This window comes from Eulemur rufifrons, chromosome 4 (genome assembly GCF_041146395.1).
Source record: "Eulemur rufifrons isolate Redbay chromosome 4, OSU_ERuf_1, whole genome shotgun sequence".
NCBI lineage: Eukaryota > Metazoa > Chordata > Mammalia > Primates > Lemuridae > Eulemur > Eulemur rufifrons.
The window spans coordinates 20,041,808-20,068,055 of NC_090986.1; the positions used below are offsets into that span (position 1 = coordinate 20,041,808).

Here is a 26,248-nt window from a genome sequence, read left to right on the forward strand (position 1 = left end):
TGTGACCTTAAGATGACTTAACCTCAGTGTGTGAAGCCCTCACACATTCTAGGACATGATAAGTGCTCAATAAATGCTGGCTCCAGTTATATTTAATCAAGATGATCTTTTCCTTTATTAACATAAGAGCGTGCATTTGTTAAACACTCACTAGTAAGCACTTTACATGCATTATCTTATTTAATCTTTATTTTAAAAAAACTCTCTAAGATGATAATGCCTAACAATCCCAATTCTCAGATAAGCAAACTGAGGTACAGCTAAAGTAAGTTGTTCAAAGTCCTCAGCTCTTCAGTGGCAAAGCCCAGGCTCATCTCCAAAGCCCAGGCCAGAATGGTTTCTTCCTGTCCTTTCATGCTTTAAAAATTTATTCACTCATGTTTTAAACAGTTTCTTTTCTTTGTTTTACACATACTCTTATATTTAGCTATAATTTATTTCAGTATATGCTATAAGGTGGGGCTCCAACATTATTTCTTTATAACACCCTTTACTGAACGGAACACCCACCATATCTGACTGCTGTTCACCTAAAATCCTGAATGCTTATACATGCACACAGGCCTGTTTCTGGCTTTTCTCTTCCATGTCACAGACCTCTCTTCCCATTCTTGGGCCTGCATGACACAGAACTGTCACATTATTTACTCTCAGGATTACACTTAGGGAAGATCTAAGATGCATACGTGCATGGACTGGTTTGAACCTTTTTCCTGAAATAGGTTTCAAAAAGACAAGGGAAAAAAAATCTACTCGATAATGTGTTCTCAGCCAGTTGTTGAAACTGTTCCCAAAGTTGGCAACTATATTCCTCAAAACTTCTCTCCCTTCTTCCAAAACCTTGCTCCTCTTTGCCCAAGATGCTTTGTTCCTTCTTGGACTACCTGGGAGTCCTAAGCATTTGCTCGATTTCTTATTCTTTTCCAGAAAAAGTCTCCCTTATCTCCGTATTTTCCAGATGCAGTTCAATTCTTCATAAACTCTCCCCCAAGTACACCAGTTCTCTCTGACTTCATCTTCCTCTATTCCTCTATTCTCTGAACCACATATTTGACTCTTTCCGTGGTGCTTCTGTGAACTATTACCCACCATTTTGTAGATAACTGACCTGTCCACCTGTTTAGATCATAAACCCTTCATGGGCAAGGGCCTGCTCTGACATAGCTGTCACATTCTCAGCACCCAACACAGAGTCCTAACCCAGAGTAGGCCCTCAGTAAATGTGGACGAAGATTTTATAATTCCTTCCCTCCCTGTTCAAATTTAAGGCATTGCTAATGTCCTCCTGACTCCTAATAGTCAGATGGATTGGAAACCAAAGAAATCAAACCTGTTGTGGATTATCTAGTTGGAGATGGGCCTCTGCCCTGCTTCCTGTATTTTGGGACATTTCTGTTTGTTGGGGCTCCCCTGGAGGGTGGAGAAAGACAGTGAGGTGAGGCTCAGGCCGGTTCAGTTGTCGGCTTACTGACATATCTGATTTAAAATTACAGCCAAAATGAGGTTTTATCTTACCTGAGGATTTCAAAGAACACCACCACTGGGGTCTCACATTACCTCAGATAACACGGGAATCTTGAGCTGACTGAATGGAGCGGGTAAGGGAGGCCTCAAGCACACTCCAGGACACTGCCATCCCATACCTTCTGTCTGCCCTCCTCCAGTGACACACAGGGAAATGTGGCGATGACCTGACTCGGTTTCATCTCATTTGTACTGCTGGAGCTCAGAGAGGTGTGGAATGGCATCGCTGGCAAGGGCCAGACATCGAAGAAGAGTTTGAAGCCAAACATACTGAGATAAGATCAGTAAGGAAGCCAGGCAGCCAGATGACTTGTATACTAATACCCACGTGTAAGACAGCCGCCAAACCCATGTAAACGGATGGGTCGCAACACACAAATCTTTCAGGGAAAGGATCATTTTTAGGCCTTTAGGTGGTATATTCTCTTAGATCTAGGCCATTATGATGCCATCTGTAATATATCTGAAAGATTCAAGGTAAAACTCCTCCAGGAACTCCAAAAGCAATCACAACTCAACTCTGCTCAGGGAATTCTAGCTTTCCTTCTGAGCTTGCATACATTTTGAACATGCTGCTCTCCTGACTATTCTAAATCACAGAAAGCTAATTCTGAAATTGTGAGGATTCTTCTTTCACTACTAAAAATCATAAATTACCTTTCCTATACTTAGGAATATTACTAGTAGTACCTCTACTACTCTTATAAAACCAACTTATAACTGAAGCCTGTTGGTAGGATAAGGGACTCTAGAAAATATCTAGTACAGCCCCTTATTTAATAAAGGAGGAATTCTGACTTTGAGAGACATTAGGTGATAGTCCCCAAAGGGACTTAAGTAGCTGGTAGAATATATGCCAGGCACTGTCTAAGAGCTTTACCTATATTGCCCACTTAATTCTCCTAACAACTCCATAAAGTAAGTATGATTATTACCTCTACTCAACAGATGAGGAAACTGAGACCCAGCAAGGTTATGTCATATACCTAAGGCCACACAGCTGGTAAGGGGTAGAGCTGGGATTACAACCCATGCTCTAAACTACTAAAGATCTAGGATTAAAACCCAGAACTCCAGACCCAATGAAGGGTTCTCCATCATAAATAATTCAAATATTTGAATTCAAATATTCAAAAATATTCATAAATAATTCAAATAAGGCTCATGAGAGAGCTAACCACATTTATAAAGGCCTGGAAAACTTTTTGGGATGCTGATGAGAACAAACTAACAAATTTTTTTTAAATAATTTGAAAAATTTGAATAGCATATCAACAAATTATTAATTTTATCATAATGACATAGGTATATAAAGAAATATCTCTATTTTTTAATAATATACACTAGGTATATAGTGAAATAACTTAAGGTCATAAGGCCTGGGACTCACAATCACAAAAAAAAAATAGAAAAAAGGGACATATGAAGCAAGTTTGGCAAAATCTTGGTAACTATACTACCTGGATGATAGAATATGAGGGTTCATCATATATTCAACTTTTTTTACATGTTTATTTTCAACCTTTTCAAACAAGTTAATACAAAGTCATTCAAAAAGTCCCACAAACCTGAGCCCATAAAAAATGAAGCTATCAAACAATGAAAAATGTATAAGCACGTGCCTTTTTACATTTTTAAGTTTGTTTTTTTAATGGTGGCCTTTATTACCCACCAAACTATTTGATTTTGTTGTTTCTGATCTCACAACAGTCCACTCATCAATACCTGAAGCATGGGAAGAACTAGTTAAACCCATACATAGTTAATTATTTTTTTTAGTCTATCTGGACAACTATTGTATTAGTCAGCTAGTTAAGAATATTTATTGAGCATTTACTACATCGTGAACATTGTATTAGTGCTGACCCAAGTGATCAAAGACAGAGAGGAATAATATTTCCATCAAACTACAGATCCATTGACCAGGGGATTCTAAACCCCGGCTTGGTTGCTGTTCTGCTTCCTGAAAGGTCCAGGGTTACCTTCTCAGACCTGCATACAACAAAGCCAGGCAGGCGCAACTTCTGTGTTTCCCTGGCAGACCCTGGGGCAGCAGGAGGAAGCAGGCAGTGGCAGAGTACTGAGCAGGAGGTGAGGAGGGTGAGGCTTATGGGTAACTTTTAGTGTCTGCAAGCTTTCCCAGATTCTTCCTTTTCCAATGCAGAGACTATTGCAATGCATTTCTCATTCAACTGGGAAATGCATCGCATGCCCAAGTAGGCCCACCTGCTTTCCTGCATTTTGTATTTCATCACAGGTTCAACAGACAAGTGACCACAGACACACAAGACTAAGAGTTGAGATGCCAGTCAGACATCTGGCTGTTCATGCTTAAAGGTGCCCAGGAAAAACAGATGTACCACTAAAATGTCATGAGGTAACACAGCAGAAGCATGTCACACACAGGAATGGACATTACTAGGTCACCATCAGTGGGGCATTCTCCAACACGAGGGGCAGACATTCAAGGACTGCCACACATCAGTAATTAGCAGTGTTGTGTCTGTACTGGCACTTCTGTGCTCCGCCTACACGGCTGATTAGACTAGTACCTCCTCTTCTGCCAGCGTTGGCAGCACAATAGGAATCATGGCACAGGTTACACTTTATTTACTATTCTTTTGCCTCAAATCCCTGATGACCACTGCAGGCCCCAGTTAAAGGAAGCAAGTTCCCTGTGAGAACAGAAAAGATGCCACAGAGGTTGTGGGCTTTATCCTTAACATACTCACACGGGAAAGTCAGGAAGATGCAGGAAGCGGTACTTAGGCCAAAGCAACAGAAGTTAGTTGGGGTTATGGAAGAGATGGCCAGGTTCTGGTCTACTCCCAACTCCTGCTTAACTCAACACCATCAACTGATCTCCGTAAAATAGCAAAATCAAATCCCTGTTTACTACAGATTAAATTGTAGTTTGAGAAATCTGGAGTGAGTTGGCAGAGCTGGCAATTTAGAGAAAATTCAAAGTGTGCAAACCAGATATGGAAATCAGCGAAGCTTCAATTCCCATCTCCACAAATACCATTCATACAATTCTATGTCCGCCCAGCAAGGCCATCGATCTGCCACCAAAATGATGCATGTGGCCCTGTGTAAAAGGACGAGGTACTCCTCCCCAAAAATCCCACACACACCGTGCCACAAATCTCAGAGAATCACTTCCAAGGCCCATCTTCCTGCACTGTTCCAACAAACACCACAAGTCACCCACCCACAAACAAGCCCCTTTCAAGAAAACAAATGCTGGCGACAATGCAAGGAGCTGCTAAAAGTTTCCAGCTGCCCTGCACAGCTCATTCCCGCTCAAACGTCGCTGTATTCCCTCACCATCCACGCGATCCGAGTGTACCGCATTTCCAAATATAGCAGGACCAGCCCTGGTTGTGAAAAAGTTGATTTAAAACTTCATCTTCCTCACACCCAAACGACCAGATTCATCTTGGGCTGCTTGCTTTGCTTGCTTCGAATCCCCAAACTTCATAGTAATTTGCACCAATGCTGAAATTACCAAAGGTTCCTAACAGGCCCCCTAAGCCTTCGTAAGAGACGGCCAAACCTCAGGATGCTGGCTTGGGGAAAGGGGTGGAGGAAAGGATGCCAAACCCCTTCCCTGCGGGAGTTCAGGCCACCCAGAGTCCGCAGGGCCATCTCCCACCCTGGGCTGCGGACTGGATGAGGAAGCCCCACCTCCACTTCCCTGCGCCCCTTCAAGTCACAGGTGCCAAGCCCCTCCAGGACACGGGAGGAGAGGGAAGCTGAGGGAGGGAGGGATGGAGGGAGAAGAGGAATTTCCCAGTTGGCAGAAGGCAGGTAAACTGGGAGAAAGTGGGGCGAAGAAGAGTGAGGGAGAGGGCGACCTCACTCCGAAGAAATTTCCCAGGAGGAAAGGGGCAGCAATGGGGGAAAGGATCCTCGGACGCGGGGAGGAGTCTGGGAGTTGCTGCCCCACCAAGACCTTCTCCTCTCCCCTGTCCAAGTCCCTGCCCTCCCCATCACCTCCGGATCCCCCGGACCCAGCAAGGTCGGCCGCTCGGCCTCAGCCCGGCCGATTTAGAGGAGGCTGGCCCGGGACCGCAGGACTCCCTGCACCCGCCTCCCTCCCGCGGGCCCCGGTCGTCCCGCACTCACCAGGAGCACGGAGCCGCGCACCACCTCCGACACGCTCTGCCGCAGCTCTGCCGCCGTGCCCGGCTTGCTCAGCGCCCGAGTGAACTTCCGAGTCTCCGCCGAGGCGGGGAGCAGCTGCGGCTGCGACATCCTCCCGCCGCCGCCGCCTCCCCCTGCTCCCGCGGTCCGGCCGCGACGCGCCGCCGCCAGGTGCGCCCTCAGCGCCCGGCCCGCTCCGCCCGCGGTTCCCGGCGCCGCCTCCCGCCGGCTCCCCCCGCCGCTCGCCGCGCGTCAGGCCACCGCAGCCAGGGCCGCGCCCTCCGCGCCGTGTCACGCCCCGAGGCGCCCTCCTCGGCGTCCGCGGCCCCCAGCACTCGAAGCTGCGACCGGGTTCGTTTGGGGCGACCGTACGTGTGGTGGCGGCGGCTCCCCCATGCCACCAGCCTTCCTCGGCTGCCTCTCGCCGGGCCGCCTCCTCGGGGCGGGGTGTCCGGCGCGGCGCGGGGCGGGGCGGGGCGCCTGGCGGGAGGAGGAGCCGGCGCGGCCGGACGGCTGGGACAGCGGGCCCGGCAGGTCGGCACGGCGGGGCGCAGGAGCCAGGCGGCTAGAACCCCGGTTGGGAATGGGGGTCTCGGGAGCGCCTCCGCTCCGGGCCGTTTCTCCTGTGGCCGCACGTCCGAGGACCCCAGTCGAGGGTTGAGCAGGGCGGGGTCTTGGGATCCTCTCCCGGACACCAGGTTTCCTGCCCACAGAGCCCCGCCGCGCTCGAGGGGACCCCGAGGTCACCAGCGGGATCGGGGTTCAGTGGCACCACGCCCGCCTGTTCGCCCAGGGCCTCTGCGCGGACGGAGGTCTCAGGAAAGTGGCCCTTATTTATGCGGCACGGAGAGGGCACGGGCCCTACGGAAACCTCGGCCAGGCGGACCTGGACGGAGCGCCCCTGCCCGGGACCTAACGTGAGGCACCGCACGCACCCGCAGTGGCGCTTCTCGGCCTCGGGCCACCACCATTCGTCCCCCGCAGGCATCGGGCTAGCGGTGGAACCAGGCCGGCAAGAGGCCGGACGGGCGTGACAGACACGCACACCCTGGCCCGCCAGGACGGCCTGCTGCGTCACCTTGGCTGTGGGCAAAACTTTTAAGGCTCGATTATCTCGTCTGTAACCTGAGGATAGCAGCCTAGAAGGCGTTTAAGTGACGCGGCGGCCCTGCGCCGAGGCCGACCTGGCCCGCCTGCTGCCCCAGTGCGACCGGACCTCCAGGCGTGGTGTCCGGGATCCCCGGGATGCGCCGGCTCGCGAGCCCACCGTGACTCAGAGCTGACGGCTGCTAGTGACAGCCACCCTTGTGAGGAACTTCTCACACAGCCTCTCCCGCTTTCCTATCCCTAAGGGACCCCGCTGGCCCTAGCGCCCTCTTCCCCCTCTCTTGCGAGGAAACCCTGCGTAGCCTAACCCTGACCGCCCGCGGCGGGGGGGGGGGGGGGAAATTTACACTGGGCCCATGGCGCATGCTCAGTGGCCTGGCATTGGGCGGGTTCCCATGGCGGGGAGCCCGGCTTAAGAGCGGCTCCGCTGATTGGCTGGAATGCTCTGGCCACGCCCATCGCCTCCTGATGGACAGCTTCTTACCTGGAGGGTCGACCTCTGCGGCGCGCGGTAACCCAGACCCGGTTTTATGCGCCGCCTTCCCGTCCAAGTACCCCTGAGGCTTCGCAGCCGCCGTCATCGTGGTGGGGGAGGCAGCCCATTGCGTCCCACTCCATCAGAAAGCCAAACTCTGGCCTAAAGCGTAATCTTAAACAGTGGTAGGGAAAAATACCAATCTAGCGCAGAAAGCAAAACACCTCCGTTCTGAACTTAATGGGCAGGTCTGACGCATAGTAAGACTGGAGGTGAGGCATGCAGTCAGCACTCAATAAATGCGTGCTGGATGGGTTGTTTTCCTAGTCGGTTGGGCCCGCAGGATGTAACACTGAGTGAGCTTCACAGGTTGGAAGATAAAACAAGTAATGTGTGATAAGAAAAACAATTACACACTAATTCCACCTGTGTGAAATGAGGGATTAGACATTTTGCAGCCTCTTCTGTTCTAAGGTGGAGCTGGGTGACCACAATAGAGTAGAGCAAGTGGCAGCCCCGCCTTACCCTGCCTTTCCCGGGCTCAGCTCGCATTTACGCCTCTGAGCTACACTGGACTGTTAAGAACAGTTGTGTTCTGAGAACCATAAATTAAAGTTTCTCTTTGAGCTTTTGACTCCCTAAAAAGTACCAGACAACAGAAATTTTTCCCCAACTGCTACCTTGGCTCTCCAAACTGTATCTACTTCCATAGGAGGCAAAGAGATTTTGTGTTTTTAATTAAAAGCAATAACAAAAGCACCCAAGGTTGTGGGGTTTTCTTTTCTTTTTTCTTTTTTTTTTTCTTAGTGCACAATAAAGTATTGTGAATATTTTCTTTTTTCTTTTTTTTGAAGAGCTGTATGGTTAAAGAAAAGTGTGTGTGTCTATGTGTGTGTGTGATAGAGAAAGAGTGTGTAGTCAAAGAACAAAATGTCAAATTGTTTTAAAAATCTAATTGGTTTTTATTAGTGATTCATGAACCAGGCAGCATCCTGTGTACAAAATAGAGCCAGGAGCTCTGCGGGAGTGGCAGAACAGTTGGGTTTTGTAGGGTAACTTAAGCAGGGACAAGGAAACAGCATAATGCAAAAAGCAAATGGGTTAACATCAGGTTGCTTCAAGTTATTTTCCCTGTATACGTTAAATCAGAGGGGACTGCCTTATGCCAGATCACGTTGACCAGGCCCCATTTGACTGGCTGATAGGCATCTTCTGTTTTTGGAAAACTGGCCTTTTTAGAGATTTTTGTCTTTTTTCTTTAAGTTTCCTTTTAATTACTTGGTACTTAACATGAGTGACTCCATTTGGTTTGCTCTAGTTCTGGCCTAGTGCAGATCAGTTCAAAACAATGGCCTCCTTGACCTGGGCAGTGGCTCTTGCCTGTAATCCTAGCACTTTGGGAGGCCGAGGCGGGAGGATCACTTGAGGCCAGGAGTTCAAGAGTGGCCTGAACAAGAACGAGACCCCATCTCTACAAAAAATAGAAAAATTAACCGGGTGAAATGAGCCAGCTATGGTGGCATGTCCCAGTTGCTTGGGAGGCTGAAGCAGGAGAATCTCTTGAGCTCAGGAGTTTGAGGTTGCAGTGAGCTATGATGACACCACTGCACTCTAGCCCAGGCGACAGAGTAAGACCCCATCTCAAACACACACACACACACACACACACACATACACGATGGCCTCCTACAAATTTTATTTATATATACATATAATAAATATACATAAATAGAAAGTAAAGAATTCCCCAAACCTCCTACTAAATTCTGTACTTGCTTGCTAATTCATTATATTCTAGAATTGGCAGATTTTCATTTAGGAAGCAGGGAATGTGCCAACAGTAGTCATTGACAATGTCTAACCAAATGCAAGTTCTGACAGTCAGAGAAGGAGGCATGGAAACGTGAACTAAGCCCAGGAAGATGAATACCCCTAGCAACACAGAGTTGAGCCTCTTCCTCCTGGTAAAGTGTTGTTGATAACAAATGGGACATTTCTCATGTTTAAGTATGAGCAGAAACTCAGTCCTTACTGTTATAGGTTGAACTGTGCCCCCTAAAAAGATATACTGAAGTCCTAACTCCAGCACCTGTGAATATGGCCTTACTTGTCAATAGGTCTTTGCAGATGTAACCAAGTTAAGATGAGGTCATACTGGATTAGGTGGACCATAATCCAATATGAATGGTATCTTTATAAGAAAAGACACAGATACAGAGACAAAGAGAGAACATTTATGTGACAACAAAGGGAGAGTTTGGAATGATGCACATCTACAAGCCACAGAACACCAAGTGTTGCCAGCAACCATCAGGAGCTGGAAGAGGCAGGAAAGGATTCTTCCCCAGGTTCATCAGAGGAAACATGGTCTGCTGACACCTTGATTTCAGACCTCTAGGCTCCAGAACTATGAGAAAATAAATTCTGTTGCTCTAAGCCACACAGCTGGTGGAACTTTGTTACACCAGCCATAGGAAAGCAATATACTTACCAAAGGCTATTCTTTTAAATTTCCACCAGAGTAGGCCCAGAATTGTGTGTGTTCTCTGGTATCAACTCTTTCACGGAAAAGAGGGGGTCACACCTTTATAGAAGGAAGAGCATCAACCAAGAGAGGGCACTGCTTGGGATGAGACTGACCTCTGGCAAGGAGGGGTGGATGGTGTTTAAGGTGCAGGAGAAGAAGCATGCATCTACTTTAGCTTGAGAGAGTAACTCCATCTTTGTTTTTTCCAAAACTATAGGAAGAAAGTTTTCCTTTCTGTTGAAGATGATATTAGTAGGTAGTGGAGATGAAATATAATTGCAGCCAGTTCTGAAATTTGCATATAAATGACTATAATTATAATTCAAGCACTACCCATGTTTAATTGTAACCTCTTACTACATCATTTCCTTGTTAAGTTTGCCTTAGGATTTGTATGTGTCTTAGTGACATATAATTAGTTTAAAATCTTTTCCAGATATGTCTTGAAAGAGCATGTCTGTTTTTAGCAAAATAAAAAGTAATCCATAAAGAGTAGGCACTCCTGTGCATTACAGTATCCGGGATGTGTGAAAGGGGACTTTCACTCTTTATTTTGTCCTTGCATTGATTGAGTTTTTTTTAATAATCATCTATCACTTGTATACTTCATTTCCTAAATATTTCTTACTTTGCTTGTTTTTTAAAATTATTCAACCAATGCTTAGAAGTAGGGTCTTGTTACTTCCACTAAGTAACATAAATAGAAGACACAAACCCTTCAAGGAAGAGCATCTGGGAAAGGTATGCAATTAATCTAACACTTAAGTTTGTAGCTATCACTTAGGGTTAACGTTACTGGAGGAATATAATCCCCTCTTTCACTCCTATTTTACTCAGGAAAGGTTCTTAGAGAAGATGAAATATAAGGTCTTTAAGGGATAGCAGAGACCAGGGTTTCTCACAGTTTACTACGCATATAAATCACCTGGGGATCTTTTTAAAATGCAGGTTCTGATTCAGAAGTTCAGGTGTGATGCCCAAGATCCTACAGGTCTAACAAACTCCCAGGTGACAGCAAGCTCCTCAGTCACGCAGATGCTGCTCATCCACAGCCCACACCTGGAGGAGCAGACTTCTATCTCTGGCAGGATGGCACACTGCAGGCCTTTAAAAATCCTCCAGCAGGAAGACAAAACACCCAATAGGAAAATGGGCAAAACTCATGACCAAACAATTCACAGAAAAGATATAAAATGACCAGTAAACATATGAAAAGATGTTTGACTTAATTTATGATAAAAGAAATGCAAATTAAAACTACACTAATATACAATTTCTCACCAGATTGGAAAAAGTCATAAAGTATCACACTTTAGATGGAAACGCTACTGGGAAACAGGTGCTCTCACACAGGGCTGGTGGAAATGCAAGATGATACAACCACAATGCAAAGAATGCCCACTCTTGCTACTTCTTTTCAACATAGCACTGGAAATCCTAGCCAGAGTGATTGGGCAAGAAACAAGAAAACATTCAAATCAGAAAGGAAAAAGTAAAATTTTCTCTATTTGTAAATGACATGATCTTATATATACACATAGAACACCCAAAAGCATTTATTATCATCCAGGTTCATTCTATCCACCTTTCTTTAAAAGTCAGCACCAGCAGTTTGCCATTATTTTTCTAGGAGAAGGAATACAAATTGCATTTTTAAAAAAAGCTTCTAGAGGTCCTTTCAAAAGATGGACATTGTTCGACTTCATTTAAATCCCTAAAATACTCTCTAATACTCTTTAAAATGTATCAAAACACAGACTTTTCCAAAGTTTAACCATTTATTACCCTGAGATTGTGATAAAGTTGCAGAGCCTACCTTCCACCTCCATAATAAACAACCAGAAATTAATTCAGACTAGGTTCTAGCCCCATCTAAATATTGAAAGGGTTTGAAGTAATCCTAATGCTTCCAGACAGAATTAGAGGCCTTGTTCTTAAGCCCTTAGAGCTTCCTTTCCTCTCCAGAAATAAAATGGTTCCAGCCCTGGGCAGGCAAATCAACTGGGAAGAAAAGGAGAGTTGTAATTCATTATTGACTCTCCCAAATTTACTGTAACCCCTATTGCTGGGAGTGGTGAATAGTCAAGAATTCCACTAGAATGTACCTGTCTGGCTGATGAGGAAACCTCATTGGGGTCAGGGGTCCCTGAATGTGTTTCCTAGCCTGTGTCCGTAATTCCAGTTTGGGAGCCTTCTGTAGACTAACCACACAGTAAATATCAAAGCTAGAGCTGCCCCTTCATTCACAACTTCTTGGATACCTGACATTCAGTGAAACACGGGGGCATGCTAGCTCTTGGAAGACAATTAGAGTTACGGGTTTGGGTCAACTCTGAACAATAATGCAAAGGACAAAACATGGGAAAACACTACAGAAGATGGAAGAGAGAGAAAGAAGAAAGGAATGGTCATATAATAGATGGAAAAATACAAGTCTTTTACATAAGAGGTAGGGAAAAGAACCTTGCATAGACCAGTCTGATGACTAGAGTCATATTTGTCAAACTGCCCAGACAGTGTCCATTTGCAACCAAATATTTATATAGAGACGGTTGCATTGAGTGACCTCCGTTACTATGGTAAGTGCAGTGGGTGTTACTCTGAAAGAAAATGTGACCAAATATTTTATCTTATGGTCTGTACTTTTTAATGCTTTAAACCACATTTATTATACAAAGTAGTCTACCCAACAGTGACAGCTTGTGACAGCTGTGACAGCTACTGCAGTTTCTCTCTTTATAAAATCCGAAATCCACAGATTCCTTCCTCATTATGCTGCATCCTGAGGGTATGGGAGAAGTCAAACAGCTACTGAGCTACCAGTGTCAAAACCGAACTTCCTGTCCTAACCTGTTCTCCTCTCTCTGCCAACCTGCCGGCAGATGGAAGTTGTTAACCAGCACCTTTTCCTCACTTGGCTTGGCACCCCAATCTCAGTATTTCTGCCATCCAACCAGCAGAGAAAAGAAGCCAACTGCATCAAAAACCCACTGAGAATAAATAAAAATGTATCATTAAGCCAGAGGAATAGGTAAGCTGTAATATACAAGCAAAATGTAAGGAACTGTTAACAAAAATTATTCTATTAACTTATAAAGATTTTTTTGTTTTAAATAAGTGATCTAGGGTTAGAGAAAAAGGTGACCAGGTGGGATTTCCTCGTTCAAATTTTTTTCTTTTTATTCTATTTTTCACTCTTTATTCTTTCCTCAGTCATTAAAATACTGCTTAGATGATTAGAATGATGTGTAATTTTCTAACATGTATCAAAATATACATTTATTATTTTTTCAATTGTCTTTCATACATGTTTTTAAAATGAGAATTATAAACAGCCTTAGGAAATGCCTGTCTCTGTAGGACAATACATTTATTTTCGTCCTTTGTTGGTTGACAAATGTATTCATTCACCAAACATATATTGAGCACCTACAATGTGCTAGCTACAATTCTAAGTATTGTACTTAAGATATAGCATGATTTTAAAAAGATCAAAATCCCTGCCCTGTGGAGCTTACATTCCAGTGCAGGACACAGTCGATGCACAAGCCAGATAAGCAAAAGGTAGAGTGTTCTGCTAGAGGGAAGTGCTGGGATAACACATAAAATAAGGCAGGGGACTGTGATGTAATGGGAGTGAGGTGGACTGAAATGTAAGTCGTGTGGCCAGGGAAGGGCTCAAGCTGAAAAGAACTATTGAATAAAGACCTGAAGGCAGCAGTGGAGTGAGCCCTGTGGGTGTCCAGGGGACAACATCTCAGAGGCAAGGGGGACAGAAGTGCAAAGGCACCGAGGCAACAGCAGCCTGCTCTATTGCAGGGGTGACCATGGCCAGCATGGCTGGAGTGGAGGGCCACAAGGAAGTGGTGGACAGAGGATGTGAAGTGAGAGTCGCAAGGTGCAGAGGGTGAGCAGATTCGTGGTCTCTTCTAGGCCAGTGGAGTGACTCTGAGTTTGAGTCTGAGTCAGCTGGGAAGCCACTGTAGGGTTTTCAGAGAGGAGCAGCGTTGCCATATGGGTAGCAGTTCTGTCTCCTCTTGCTAGGCACACAGACGCAAGACGGCATTTCCCACCTTTCCTTGTAGCGAGGGGGGCTGTGTGACTGGTCTCTAGTCAATGGAAGTAGATCAAAGCGCTATATACACCACTTCCAATCCTGGTCATAAAACTCCCTGTGTGAGGCTTCACAGCCTGTCTTCCCTCAGCCACAGCAACCGTGGAAACCATGTGTTGAAGGTGAAGCGACTCGGGGTGGAAGGAACCTGGATCCCTAAGTCATCGTGCAGAGGTGAGTGCCCTGGGATCGCATCCTGACCACCAACGTCCATATCAGACTTTGTGTGACCAAGAGAGAAACTTTGCTAAACCATGCAGCTTTGGGGGTTATTTGTTACAGCTGCGTTCAAAATAGACTGGGGTCAGGGGAAGAAAATGCAGACAGGAAGACCACAATCCAACCAAGAGAAAACAGTGACTATGTGTATTTACTAATTTATTCGTAAAAATTAACGTTCTGTGCTTCTGAAAGGCCACTACACCGCGGTCTAGTGGAGAAGACAGACCCATAAATGTGAGTGTGATATAGCGGGTGGGAAGGCAGGGCTATAGCTTCCCGTTAGGGAGGCTTTCACAGGGGCTGTCCTGACTGTCTTGTCTAGAACAGCTGTGGATATAGGACCCAGGGTGCGACAGGTTTGCATGATGATCTTTGTAAATCAGCACAGGGTCTCTCTCTTAGTAAATAATGGATAATTGTTAGCTCTTAAATAATTATAAATTGTTTCAAGAAGTTGTTGTCAGAGCTGTTTACTATACATACATATAGACAGGGTCCAGATGGAGAGATGAAACCCACAACTAAGGAGATATTTTCACCACCAACTTCTCTGTCTTTTTCTGTGTGAATCAGCCTCAGATTTTCACTCTCTTTCCACTGCTAAGTTTTGTTCTTATTTGTGAACAATGTTCATACTCTATATAGATCGGGTGACACCAAAAAAGCAAACAGTGTTGCTCATTTCACTTTTTAATCTGTAGCATTATAGTCCAGAACTCCTAATACTCTTCGTAGTAGTTTGTATTACAAAGCCTAAGCCTGCCATGTTACCATTTAATAAAAGACTTGTTGACTAATGTTGAGTGGAAATTGTCTTAAACATCAATAAATATCAACAACGTGTTATTATTGCTATTACTACTGTATCCAATCACATAGTGATCATACATAATAATAGTGAATGCATAATCACAATCATAATAATTTAGTTTATAAAGTACTGTTTGTAAACCAAAGCAAATGAGTTCTCACTATATTCCTACAAGATAAGGAAGTTAAAGTTCATGTCACAAATGAAGTATACAAACACAAATAGAGAGCTGTTCCGAAACAATATCTCTCGGAACAGGCTAAAATGAGGCTTGGGTACTGTATTACTACCCAGTATAAATATATAGAGAGATCCAGTATAAATATACAGAGAGAATGGAGTTTATTATGAGGAATTGGCTCATATGATTATGGAGGCTGGAAGTCCCACTATCTGCCATCTGCAAGCTGGAGACCCAGAAACCTGGTGGTGTAATTCAAATGCCAGAGAGTGGAAGAGCCAAAGGTGCAGATTCCAGCTCAACTCTGAAGGTCTGAGAACCAGGGGCCCTGACCGCAGAAGACAAATGTCCCAGCTCAAACAGGCAGAAAGCCTCCACCCTTCCTGGGCTTTTTTGTTCTATTCACATCCTCAATAGACTGGATGGTACCCGCCCACACTGGGGAGAGCCATCTCAGTCCACCAATTCAAGTGCTAACCTCTTCCAGAAACACCCTCAGAGACACACCCAGAAATCATGTTTAACCAGCTATCTTGGCATCCTGTGGCCCAGTCAAGTTGACACATAAAATTAACCATCACAGATACAAAGGCCATGTCTGAGGACGTAAGTAAAGCTTTCTCCTCAGTTATTTCCATTGTAGGTAAGCCTTTACAGTGAGCCAATACCACAGAAATTAGGTAGCAATTCTGCACGATTCTACAATAAATATCAGGCAGGGCTCAGTGACTCATGCCTGTAATCCCAGCACTTTGGGAGGTTGAAACGGGAGGATCTATTGAGCCTTGGAGCTCAAGGCCAGCCTGGGCAACATAGTGAGACCCTGTCTCTATAAAAAATTTTTTAAAACTGAGCTGGGTGTGGCGGTGCATGCCCACAGTTGCAGCTAATCGGGAGGCTGAGGTAGGAGGATCGCTTGCTGCAGTGAGCTAGGATTGCACCACCGCACCCCAGCCCAGGCGACAGAGAGAGACATTGTCTCTAAAATGAATGAATGAATATATAAATTAATACATAAATAAATAAAAAGAAAATAAATGTTTACCTGAATTAATTGAGGGAAACAGGACTCAAAGCCAGTTTCCTTCGGAAAAGACTTATTTAACAAAAGTTGCACAATTTTTCTGGAATATACAGTAATAAGAATAAAAATGTAGAGTTTAAACAGATGGGGGATATCTTCAATAATGAAAGAAATGAGAATCAGAAAAATAAAGTTGAACTTGGAAAAAGTTATGCCTCTTAAAAATATACCACTTCTCATAGCAGAAAAATGTTGATTTCTAAATGTCTTTTTCCAGGCTTGGCTCTGGGAGAATGCTGGCCAGGATAAATGGCAGCGAGGGAGAGCCAGAGTCCGTAGTCAGCACAGACAGGCCGGTGTGGCTTCCCTGCCATCGTTCCCTGGCAGCAACCTTAAGGCAGAATTGCTTTTCCATTTGGGAAAAAACTCCAGTGTCTAAAAGGGCAATGATTCTGTTCAGAACTAGCTATATAATTTGCTGTAATCTACATTATCTGTTCAGGACTGACTATATATTTGCAGAGCCAACTGCAAAACGAAAATGTGGGAACTATTAATCAAAAAGTATTAAGAATTTCAAGAGCATAGGGCTGGAAACCTCTTCTCCATCAGCCATTGACCCTTTCAATGCTGAATCATAGAGGGTCCTGAAGGAGTGATCCCCAGGTGGTGGGGGAGGCCCCTGGAGTCTCCAGGCAGTAGCTATGTATTAGCCAGTAAGGACATAGTGTAGGGTTTTAACAACAGGTCCTACAGTACCACCTTCAACGTCAGCCAGACATAGAAAGAGCATCACCATTGAGTATATATGGGAATGATTCTTAAAGTGTCAGACAAGTGGTAGAATGAACAAGTATGCAGAACACATCCTCTCGACTGATGAAATAGAAATATGTGTATGAACAATAAACTCTAAAACAGAATAAACAACAAACCACAAAGCTGGGATCTGGGATATCACCCAAAAGCAAATATAGATAAGCTGACACCAAGGACTTCAAGAGAGAAAAGGAGAAACCAATACTATATAGAATCACTGAGTAGCAATACTGAAAGTCTTTGTCAAACTAGGTTGTTTTTTGTTTTTTAGATTTAAAAAAAATTTTTTTTTTTACAGACGGGGTCTCACTATGTTGCCCAGGCTGGTCTTGAACTTATGGGCTCAAGTGATCTTCCTGCCTTGGCCTCCCAAAGTGCTGGGATTACAGGCATGAGCCACCATGACTGGTGCAAGCTGTGTTCTAACCATGACTATGGAGGTGGCCACGAAGAGAATGCATACAGCAGAGAAGTCAGTGATGCTTTATAAATGTTTGCCCAGAAAAACCAAATCCAAGCCATGACTTAAAAATATATTAAGGACCTTACACCCATTAGGATGCTACTATAAAAGAAACAAAAACTATAAAATAACAAGTGATAGCGTGGCCTGGTGAAATTAGAACCCTCTGCACTGCTGGAGGGAATGTAAAATGATGCAGCCACTGTGGAAAACAGTATAGTGGCTCCTCAAAAAATTAAAAATAGAATTACCATTTGATCCAGCAATTCCACCTCTGGGTATATATCCAAAGAATTGAAAGCAGGGGCTCAAAGAGATATCTGTACCCCTATATTCATAGCAGCATTAGTCACACTAGCCAAAAGGTGGAAGTAATCCAAGTGTCCATCGATTAGATGAATGGATAAATAGAATGGACATCATTCAGCCACAAAAAAGAAGGAAATTCTGACATATGCTACAACATAGATGAACCTAGAGGACATAATACTAAATAAAATAAGCCAGTCATAAAAAGACAAATACTAAATGATTCCACTTGAGTAGTCACATTCATAGAGACAGAAAGTAGAATGGTGGTTTCCAGGGCTGGCGGGAGAGGAGAATGGGAAGTTGTTTAATGGGTCTTGAACTTCAGTTTTGCAAGATGAAAAGGGTTCTGGGGATGGATGGCCACGATGGTTGCACAACATAGTGAACGTACTTAGTGCCGCTGACACATTAATACACACTTAAAAATGGTTAAGGTTATAAATGTTATGTGTATTTTACCACAATTAAAAACAGTATGCATATACATCTACAAGAAAGGAGCAGCAGTCAGACGGAGAAGTTGGGAGTGTGAAAGCCAGTGAGTGTAGACAGGGGCTGTTCTTGAGGCAGGACATCTGGAAACCTACACGAAGGGGCAAAATCTGGTGCTGTGTGGCCTGAAGCATGTACAGTTTCTAGGGGTCTCCTTTTAGGAGAAGAAAAAATTTTAAATATCAAATTGAGTACAAAAGTGGATATTTAATTTAAGAAAACTCACACGCTATAATTTTTAAAAGCTATTAAAGATCATAAACCTCACAAAGTCCAGAAAAATCGTATTTTTAATAATTAATTTTCTCACACATCTCTAAAATGCATTTTTCCTTATAATTTTTGTCTGCCAACACTCTGATATCCTCTTCAAAAGACAATGATTTTTTAATCCTAGCCCTCTGGGAGGCCGAGGCGGGAGGGTCAATTGAGGTCAGGAGTTTGAGAACAGCCTGAGCAAGAGTGAGACCCCGTCTCTACTAAAAATAGAAAAAATTAGCCGGGCATGGTGGTGCACGCCTGTAGTCCCAGCTAATCAGGTTGCTGAGGCAGGAGGATTGCTTGAGCCCAGGAGTTTGAGGTTGCTGTGAGCTAGGCTGATGCCATGGCACTTTAGCCTGGGCAACAGAGCAAGACTCTGTCTCAAAAAAGAAAAAAAAAAAAAAAAAAAAAAAGACAATGATTTTATAATGTTTTCTTTGGCAAGAACAAAAAGAAAATTGTCTTTTTTTTCTTAAGCATCATTAATTGACTTTTTTACTATTGATAGTTTAGAAATGCTTCTTTCAACTTCTTTCAAAGCAACTAGTTGTTAGTAATGTCTGATAACTTTCTTGGATTTTGTCAAGTATGGGGAAAGCACTAACAAGCTTCTTTCATATATGAGCTGTAAGATTTCAGGGTACTGTCTGGTTTTTTGTGCCAATGCCCTCAGGTTGACAATATTCATCAGGCAGTTTGCCATCAAAGTCCTCCTTCTTATTTCATGTTTAATCCATAAGGATTTCAAATCCTTTTCAATGAGTTCACGTAATTCACAACTCTTTTTAATCAGATTTTCAAACAATCCAAATACGGTACCAGTCATTTCTCCTAACAGAATATCCCTTCCTCATAAGGAATGATTGGTTTTGGTACGATCTGAAAGTTTTGTGTTAGACTTTCCTTCTCAGTGTCAGAATAACTGCTATTGACTTAATCGCTCATCTTAACTGTTTTGTTTCATATCCCACTAATTTTTACCTGAATTTTCTCTCAGTTCTTTAATAAATAAATATAAAGAGTGTAAACTAAACTACTCTTTATGTATGTCTCAGTAGGGGGTTATGGTTTCTCCTGGGTTTTTATTGAAATGTTCCAAAACATCTTTCTAAAGTGAGTGAACATGGTGTATTCCTCACTCAGCTCCCCCACAGCAAACCCCAAAACTCCCCCTGAGGGAAGTTGAGGTGGAAGGACACAGTGGGCTTAACTGACCGCAGTTAAAATATCTTACTTCCACAAATTTTGTAAAAGACCATCTGAACCCACTGCCAGGGCCCCTCCCAGGCCTTGAAAGGTGCTGTGCAAGGAGGGGCCCTGAAGCTAAGCAAACCACTTCTGCCACCGCCTGCCAGCACCCAGCAGAAGCTGTTCCCTAGGAGTAATGTGCAGAGAACAAAGTCAGCAGTTTGCCAATTATTGAACCTTACTTTCATTGTTTTCTTTTGTTTCATGATCACCTTGTGCCAAAATCTTCTTGTTCCTGCTATAATTGGGTATAAGTAAGAATTCTTCGCTTTTTCCTACTTCCCTCCTCCATCCTTTCCTGCTGGCTGGTTTTCCACTCCACGTGCATTCTGGGAGAACAGGCTTGGGATCCCCTGCTGTGGCTGACAGTTTTCATTAGCCTGATGGAAATGTTTCTCCTTCTCAGCCCCTCCTTTGACAGCTGCTGAATTTCTCTCATGCTCTCAGCCTGCAGAGTCTCTGCGCAGGTCTACACTGACAGCCTTGAGCTGCTTGCTACAGCTGATGCTGTCTGTGCAACGCGGATTGGTGGGTGGCAGTCAGTGGAAATCGAACATGGACCTCCCTTTCATGAATATGAAGAAAGAATATACTTTAACCAATGCAAATAAAAATATAACTTTTAAAGCTCCAAACTGGATCTCTATTGTCTGACCACTCTTTTCCTTTACACAGGTCTTTGACGTTAGGTGAGTGAACTGAAGAGGCAGTGGCCCGCAGGCTTTAAAAATAGCCAGTGTCAGGTGCATTATCAACACCTCATGATCACAGTTTTTAGCATATGCAAAAAAGAATTCCACTTTTTTTTTTTTTTTTTTTTTTTGAGACAGAGTCTCGCTCTGTTGCCTGGGCTAGAGTGCCGTGGCATTAGCCTAGCTCACAGCAACCTCAAACTCCTGGGCTCAAGCTATCCTCCTGCCTCAGCCTCCCCAGTAGCTGGGACTACAGGCATGCGCCACCATGCCTGGCTAATTTTTTTCTATATATATTTTTAGCTGTCCAAATCATTTCTTTCTATTTTTAGTAGAGACGGGGTCTCGCTCTTGTTCATACTGGTCTCAACTCCTGACCTCGAGTGATCCTCCCGCCTCGGCCTTCCAGAGTGCTAGGATTACAGGCGTGAGCCACCTTGCCTGGCAGAATTCCACTCTTAATGCCAGGAAGTAATGGTTTCAAAAGACAATCTGCTCTTAGAAAGGCCTTGATTTTCTTCTTAGACTTCAATTTAAGTGTCCTGAGTAGGGCATGTGAACAGTCTCTGAACAGAGATGACAAGCTGCTAATAATGGGAACTAACTCTACAAAGCAATAAAATAGCATCCATTGGTGTGTGAGTGTATCTTATATGACTGTCTAAAGACAGGAAAAGTAGTGAAAAGACCACAAGACCAAAGTCAGACACGGTGTAATTTGGGGGAAGACTTCCTGAGTCACATTTTCCCCACCTGTAAAAATGAGAGAGTTGCTAAGGTCCCTCCACCTCTAATATTTGCATTCTATTCTACTCTATTAATGCCTACAACTTTCATCCCTCACCTTCTTATAATATCTTCCATCTTTTTGCAGCGTGTATTTCCAGCCATTCTCTTTCTGCATTTACATACCACAGTAGAGAAAAATTTTAAAGACCAAGTTCCATCAGGTTTAGAAATAGCTCAACAAGAAATGGGAAATTCCAGCCCAAGGTCATAGCCCTAAGCTTCATTATTTTGCTTGGATCGTCAGCCCATAATTGTTCAATCTTTGCTAAAGTCTAGAGCAAAGGTCAGCAAACTTTTTCTGTAGAGGACCAGGTAGTAAATATTTTAGGCTTTGTGGGCCAGATAGTCTCTGTTGCAACTGCTCTACTCTGCCATTGCTAAAGCAGCCATAGACAATATGTAAATTGATGAGTATGGCTGTGTTCTAATACAACTGTATACATATGGAAAGTTGAATTTTATATAATTTTCACATGATATGAAATATTATTCTTCTTTTGATTTTTTTCTAACAATTTCAAAAAGTAAAAACCATCCTGAATTTATGGGCCATGCAAAAACAGGTAGCAGTAGAGATTCAATACAATGCCTATCAAAATTCCAGCTGCCAGGCACCATGGCATGCACCCATAGTCCAAGATACTCTGGAGGCTGAGACAGGAGAATCACCTGAGGCTGGGAGTTCAAGTCCAGCTGAGACAACATAGTGAGACCTTGTCCACACCGACCCCGCCCCCAAAATCCAGCTACCATTTTTGCAGAAATTAACAAGCTGATCCTAAAATTCAAGGGCCCCAGAATAGCCAAAATAATCTTGAAAACAGCAAAGTTGGAGGACTCACATTTCCTGATTTTCATAACAGACTACAAAGGTACCGTAATCAATACTGTGGGCCAGTTATGGTGGCTCATACCTATAATCCTAGCACTTTGGGAGGCTGAGGCAGGAGCTTGAGGCTAGGTGTTTGAGACCAATTAGCCTGGCATGGTGACGCATGCCTGTAGTCCCAGCTATTCGGGAGGCTGAGGCAGGAGGATTGCTTGAGCGCAGGAGGATTGCTTGAGCCCAGGAGTTTGAGGTTGCAGTGAGCTATGATGACGCCACTGCACTTGAGCCCAGGCAAGAGAGCAAGACTCTCTCTCAAAAACAAACAAACAAAAAAGGCTGTAGTATGGAATAAAGATAAGCATATCAATCAGTAGAATAGAATTGAAAGTCTAGAAGTAAGCCCATGCATTTATGGTCTACTGATTTTTGACAAAGGTGCAGAGACAACTAATGGGGAAAGAATAGTCTTTTCAACAAATTATGCTGGAAAACCTTGATATGCACATGCAAAAGAATCAAGTTGGAACCCTACCTCATAATTTTTAATATGTAAAAATAGCTCAAATGGATGAAATAAATGTAATAGATAAAACTCTTAGAAGAAAACATAGGCATAAATCTTCATCACCTTGGATTACACAATGGTTTCTCAGATATAACACCAAAAACACAAGCAACCAAAGAAAAATTAGATAAATTGGATTTCATCACAATGAAAAACATTTGTGCTTCCAAGGACACTATTAAGAACGTGCAAAGACATCTCATCAAATAGGAAAAAATTTTGTAAATCATATATCTGATAAGAAATTTGTCTTTAGAATACATAAAGAACACCTGTAAATCAATAATACAAAGAAAAAGAAGTCAATTAGAAGTGGACAAAAAACCTAGTTAGACACTCCAAAGAAGATATACAAAAAGCCAATAAGCACATGAAAAGATGCTCAACATCATTAGCCTTTAGGAAAATGCAAATGAAAGACAAGAGAAATTCTCCACACCCATTAGTATAGCTATAAAAAAAGACAGATAATAACAAGTATTGATGAGGATGTGGAGAAATTAGAGCCCTCGTACACTGCTGATGGGTATTTTAAATGGTGCAGCTGCTTTGGAAAACAGTCTGGCAACTCCTCAAATGATTGAATAGAGTTCTCAGGTGATCCAGCAAATCCTCTCCTAATTATTAATATACACCTAAGAGACTTGAAAACGTATGTCCACACAAAAATTTGCACACAAATGTTTATAACAGCATTATTCATAATAGCCAAAAAGTGGAAACAACTCAAATGCCCATCAACTGATGAATGGATAAACAAAATGTTGTTTATCCATACAATGAAATATTATTCAGCCATAAAAATGTATAAAGTACAGATACCTGCTACAACATGTATGAACTTTGAAAACATTATACTAAGTGAAAGAAGCCAGTCACAGAGGACCACATATCACATAATTCTATTTATATGAAATGGTCACAATAGGCAAATAAATAGTGACATAGTGCTGGTTGTTCTAGCCATAAAAATGAAATAAAAGGCATATAGATAAAGGAAGGAATAAAATTATTCTTATTGCATATTTTGTGATTATCTATATAGACAATCCCAAGAAATCCTCAAAACTATACTTACAATAAGTGAGTTCAACAAGGTTACAGGATACAAGATGAATATATAAAATCCTTTGTATTAATGTTTCTATGAACTTGCAATGAACACTTAGACATCAAAACTAAAATTACAAAACCATTTACAATTGCTCAAAAAATATAATACTTAGGTGTAAATCTAATAAAACATGTACAAGACTATGTAGCTGAAAACTACATAATAGTGATGAAAGAAATAAAAGATCTAAATAAATGAAGAGACATACTGTGTCCATAGGTTAGAAAATTAAAGATAGTAAAAATATCAATTCTCCCCAAATTGATATACAAAGTTAATAAAATTCCTATCAAAAACCCAGCAGGATTTTTTGCACGTATAGATGAGATAATTCCAAGACTCATACAGACATAAAATGAAATTAGAATAGCTAAAACAATTTTGAAAAATAATAATAAACTGGGAGGAACCAGTCTATCCAATTTTAAGACTTATTACATAACTACAGTAAAACTGTGTAGTTTTGGAGGAAAGATAGAAACTAAGATCAATTAAACAGAGACAGCCCAGGAACAGATTCACAGAAACATGTTCAACTGATTTTCAACAAATGTGCAAAAGCAACTCAAGGGAGGAAAGATAGCCTTTCAACAAATACTGCTGGAGAAATTGGACATCCATAGTTAAAACAATGAACTTCAACCTCAGTCTCTCACCTTATATAAAACTAACTCACAATAGATCACAGACTTAAATGTAAGACCTACAAGTATTAAGAGTTTAGAAAAAAATAGGAGAAAATCTTTGGGCCCTGGGCAGAGTTCTTATACTTTACATCGAGAGCATGATCCATAGAAGGAAAATTTGATAAACTGAATTTCACTCATCCATTGCTGACACTTTCTTGGTATTATCAGAAAGTGTCAATGAAATGTTTTCTGACAGCACCAGGACTCATATTCTCCCGACATATAGACCTTAAATGACTTATTGATTAAATATCAGGGATTTCAGTTGTCCAGTTATTCAACTTTGAATAACAACCAACGTCACATGTTCACAGGCAATGACCATTATTGTGGCTATCTTGTCAGCAGTGACTACAAGACTGTCAATGTTAAAGTCGATCTGCATTTCAGTGGTATAAAAGTGTGGGAGGGAAATGTGTGATACAAGAGCTTCTATTGCTGTTTGAATCTGGTGAACCCTTTTTAAAGCTCGATGAATGCTATGAAACACATTTGAAGGCACTTTAAGGTATTCTGAGTAGAATGTTGCCCGTCACTCCCATTCAGCCATCCAGGGACGGTTCCCATCTCATAAATTGAGAAAGTATGTGGTTTTCCAGAAAACACACATTGCCTAATAAAAGTGCTGCTTACGTCTAAAGTATAATTAAAAATAATTGTATGGAACAAATATAATTATAAGTAAATGTGTATTTCACATATACATTACCATTATTTATTTACAGGGCTGTGATTTCTTCATTGGGGTTGCTACTGCAGTGAACTTGTTACAAAGAGAAATATCTTAATTTTACAGCATTAAAAACACATGATTAAAATCAACCTTGGAGCCTAATACATTCAACTCTTAATTACCTGCAGTTTATCAAATATTATTTGACCTTTGAAGATGGTATATAATAGATTCTAGCAGCTTCTGGAAGTGAGCAGAAAAAGATGTCCCTCAGCTATCTGGTATGGCCAGTCCTTAGCAGGTGGCAAATGCAAATGGGATTTGTAGGAAGGTGGGACACTTCCTTCGCCCCTCCTCTCCCACTCAAAACTATAGCACTTATTGGCCTGAAATTCTGTTTACTTTTTTAGGTGATGGCATTTGCCTATAGGATATCTTGGTTTCCTTTTGCTATAGCTTTTACAAACTCCATTTATCATAAGTGCACAGTGTGCCAGTCCCTGGGCTTGGTATTTTACACATAAAGAAGACCAGGTACTCCCCCAAAAAGCTAATAATTAGTTCAAGAAATAGTTTTCCACCTTAACTAGTTGTGTGCAAGACCTGGCTGTACCAAGATAGCTCTTCTCAAGGGGACTATTCCGGATCTTGAGGACGTTTTGGGTAATTGTGGGGGCTTAGATTTGTTTGTTTTGACAGAAGGACTTGGGCTGCTGCTGGCATTTTGAAGCCAGGAGTCAGGGATGCTAGACTTAAGGATGCCCCCGTGTCATTGTTAATTTTTGTATCACACAAAGGCATCTCTCAAGGGAGTGGGTGGGGCCGAAATCCAGCCCAGACTGCTCTTGCCAAGAGGAGCACAGCATCCGTTCCAGTGAAGGGCTCCGTTTTGGAAATCTTCCACCAAGAGGGGACAAATTCTTATAATTTGTCTGCCCAGAGAGAGTACACTTTTGCAATTAAAATACAGTTGCCCATATGTACTAGCTGCAGAGCTGGCTGCACAGGCTTCAGTGAGACAGCCAGTCTGGCACAACAGAGCACGAGAAACCCTTAATCCCATCCAACTTTTGAACTTCTCACTGGTCATTTCTGTAGGTGAAAAAACCCAGTTTACAGTTATGTAAGCTTAGACTCTAACTCTGTTTTACATTTAAGCACAACATATTTT

General features: G+C 42.8%; 1 protein-coding gene across 4 annotated transcripts in view; it reads right to left on the reverse strand.

Annotated features, from left to right (window-relative positions):
- The window catches only part of DOCK9 (dedicator of cytokinesis 9), a 267,093-nt gene extending 260,974 nt beyond the window's left edge, over positions 1-6,119 (reverse strand). For all 4 annotated transcript variants that reach the window (XM_069467604.1, XM_069467600.1, XM_069467594.1 and 1 more), the window contains exon 1: positions 5,653-6,119. In XM_069467604.1, coding sequence (XP_069323705.1) covers positions 5,653-5,781 — 129 coding nt within the window. In that variant the 5' untranslated portion in view covers positions 5,782-6,119. The remainder of the gene's footprint in view (positions 1-5,652) is intronic.
- Between the last annotated feature and the right edge of the window lie 20,129 nt (positions 6,120-26,248).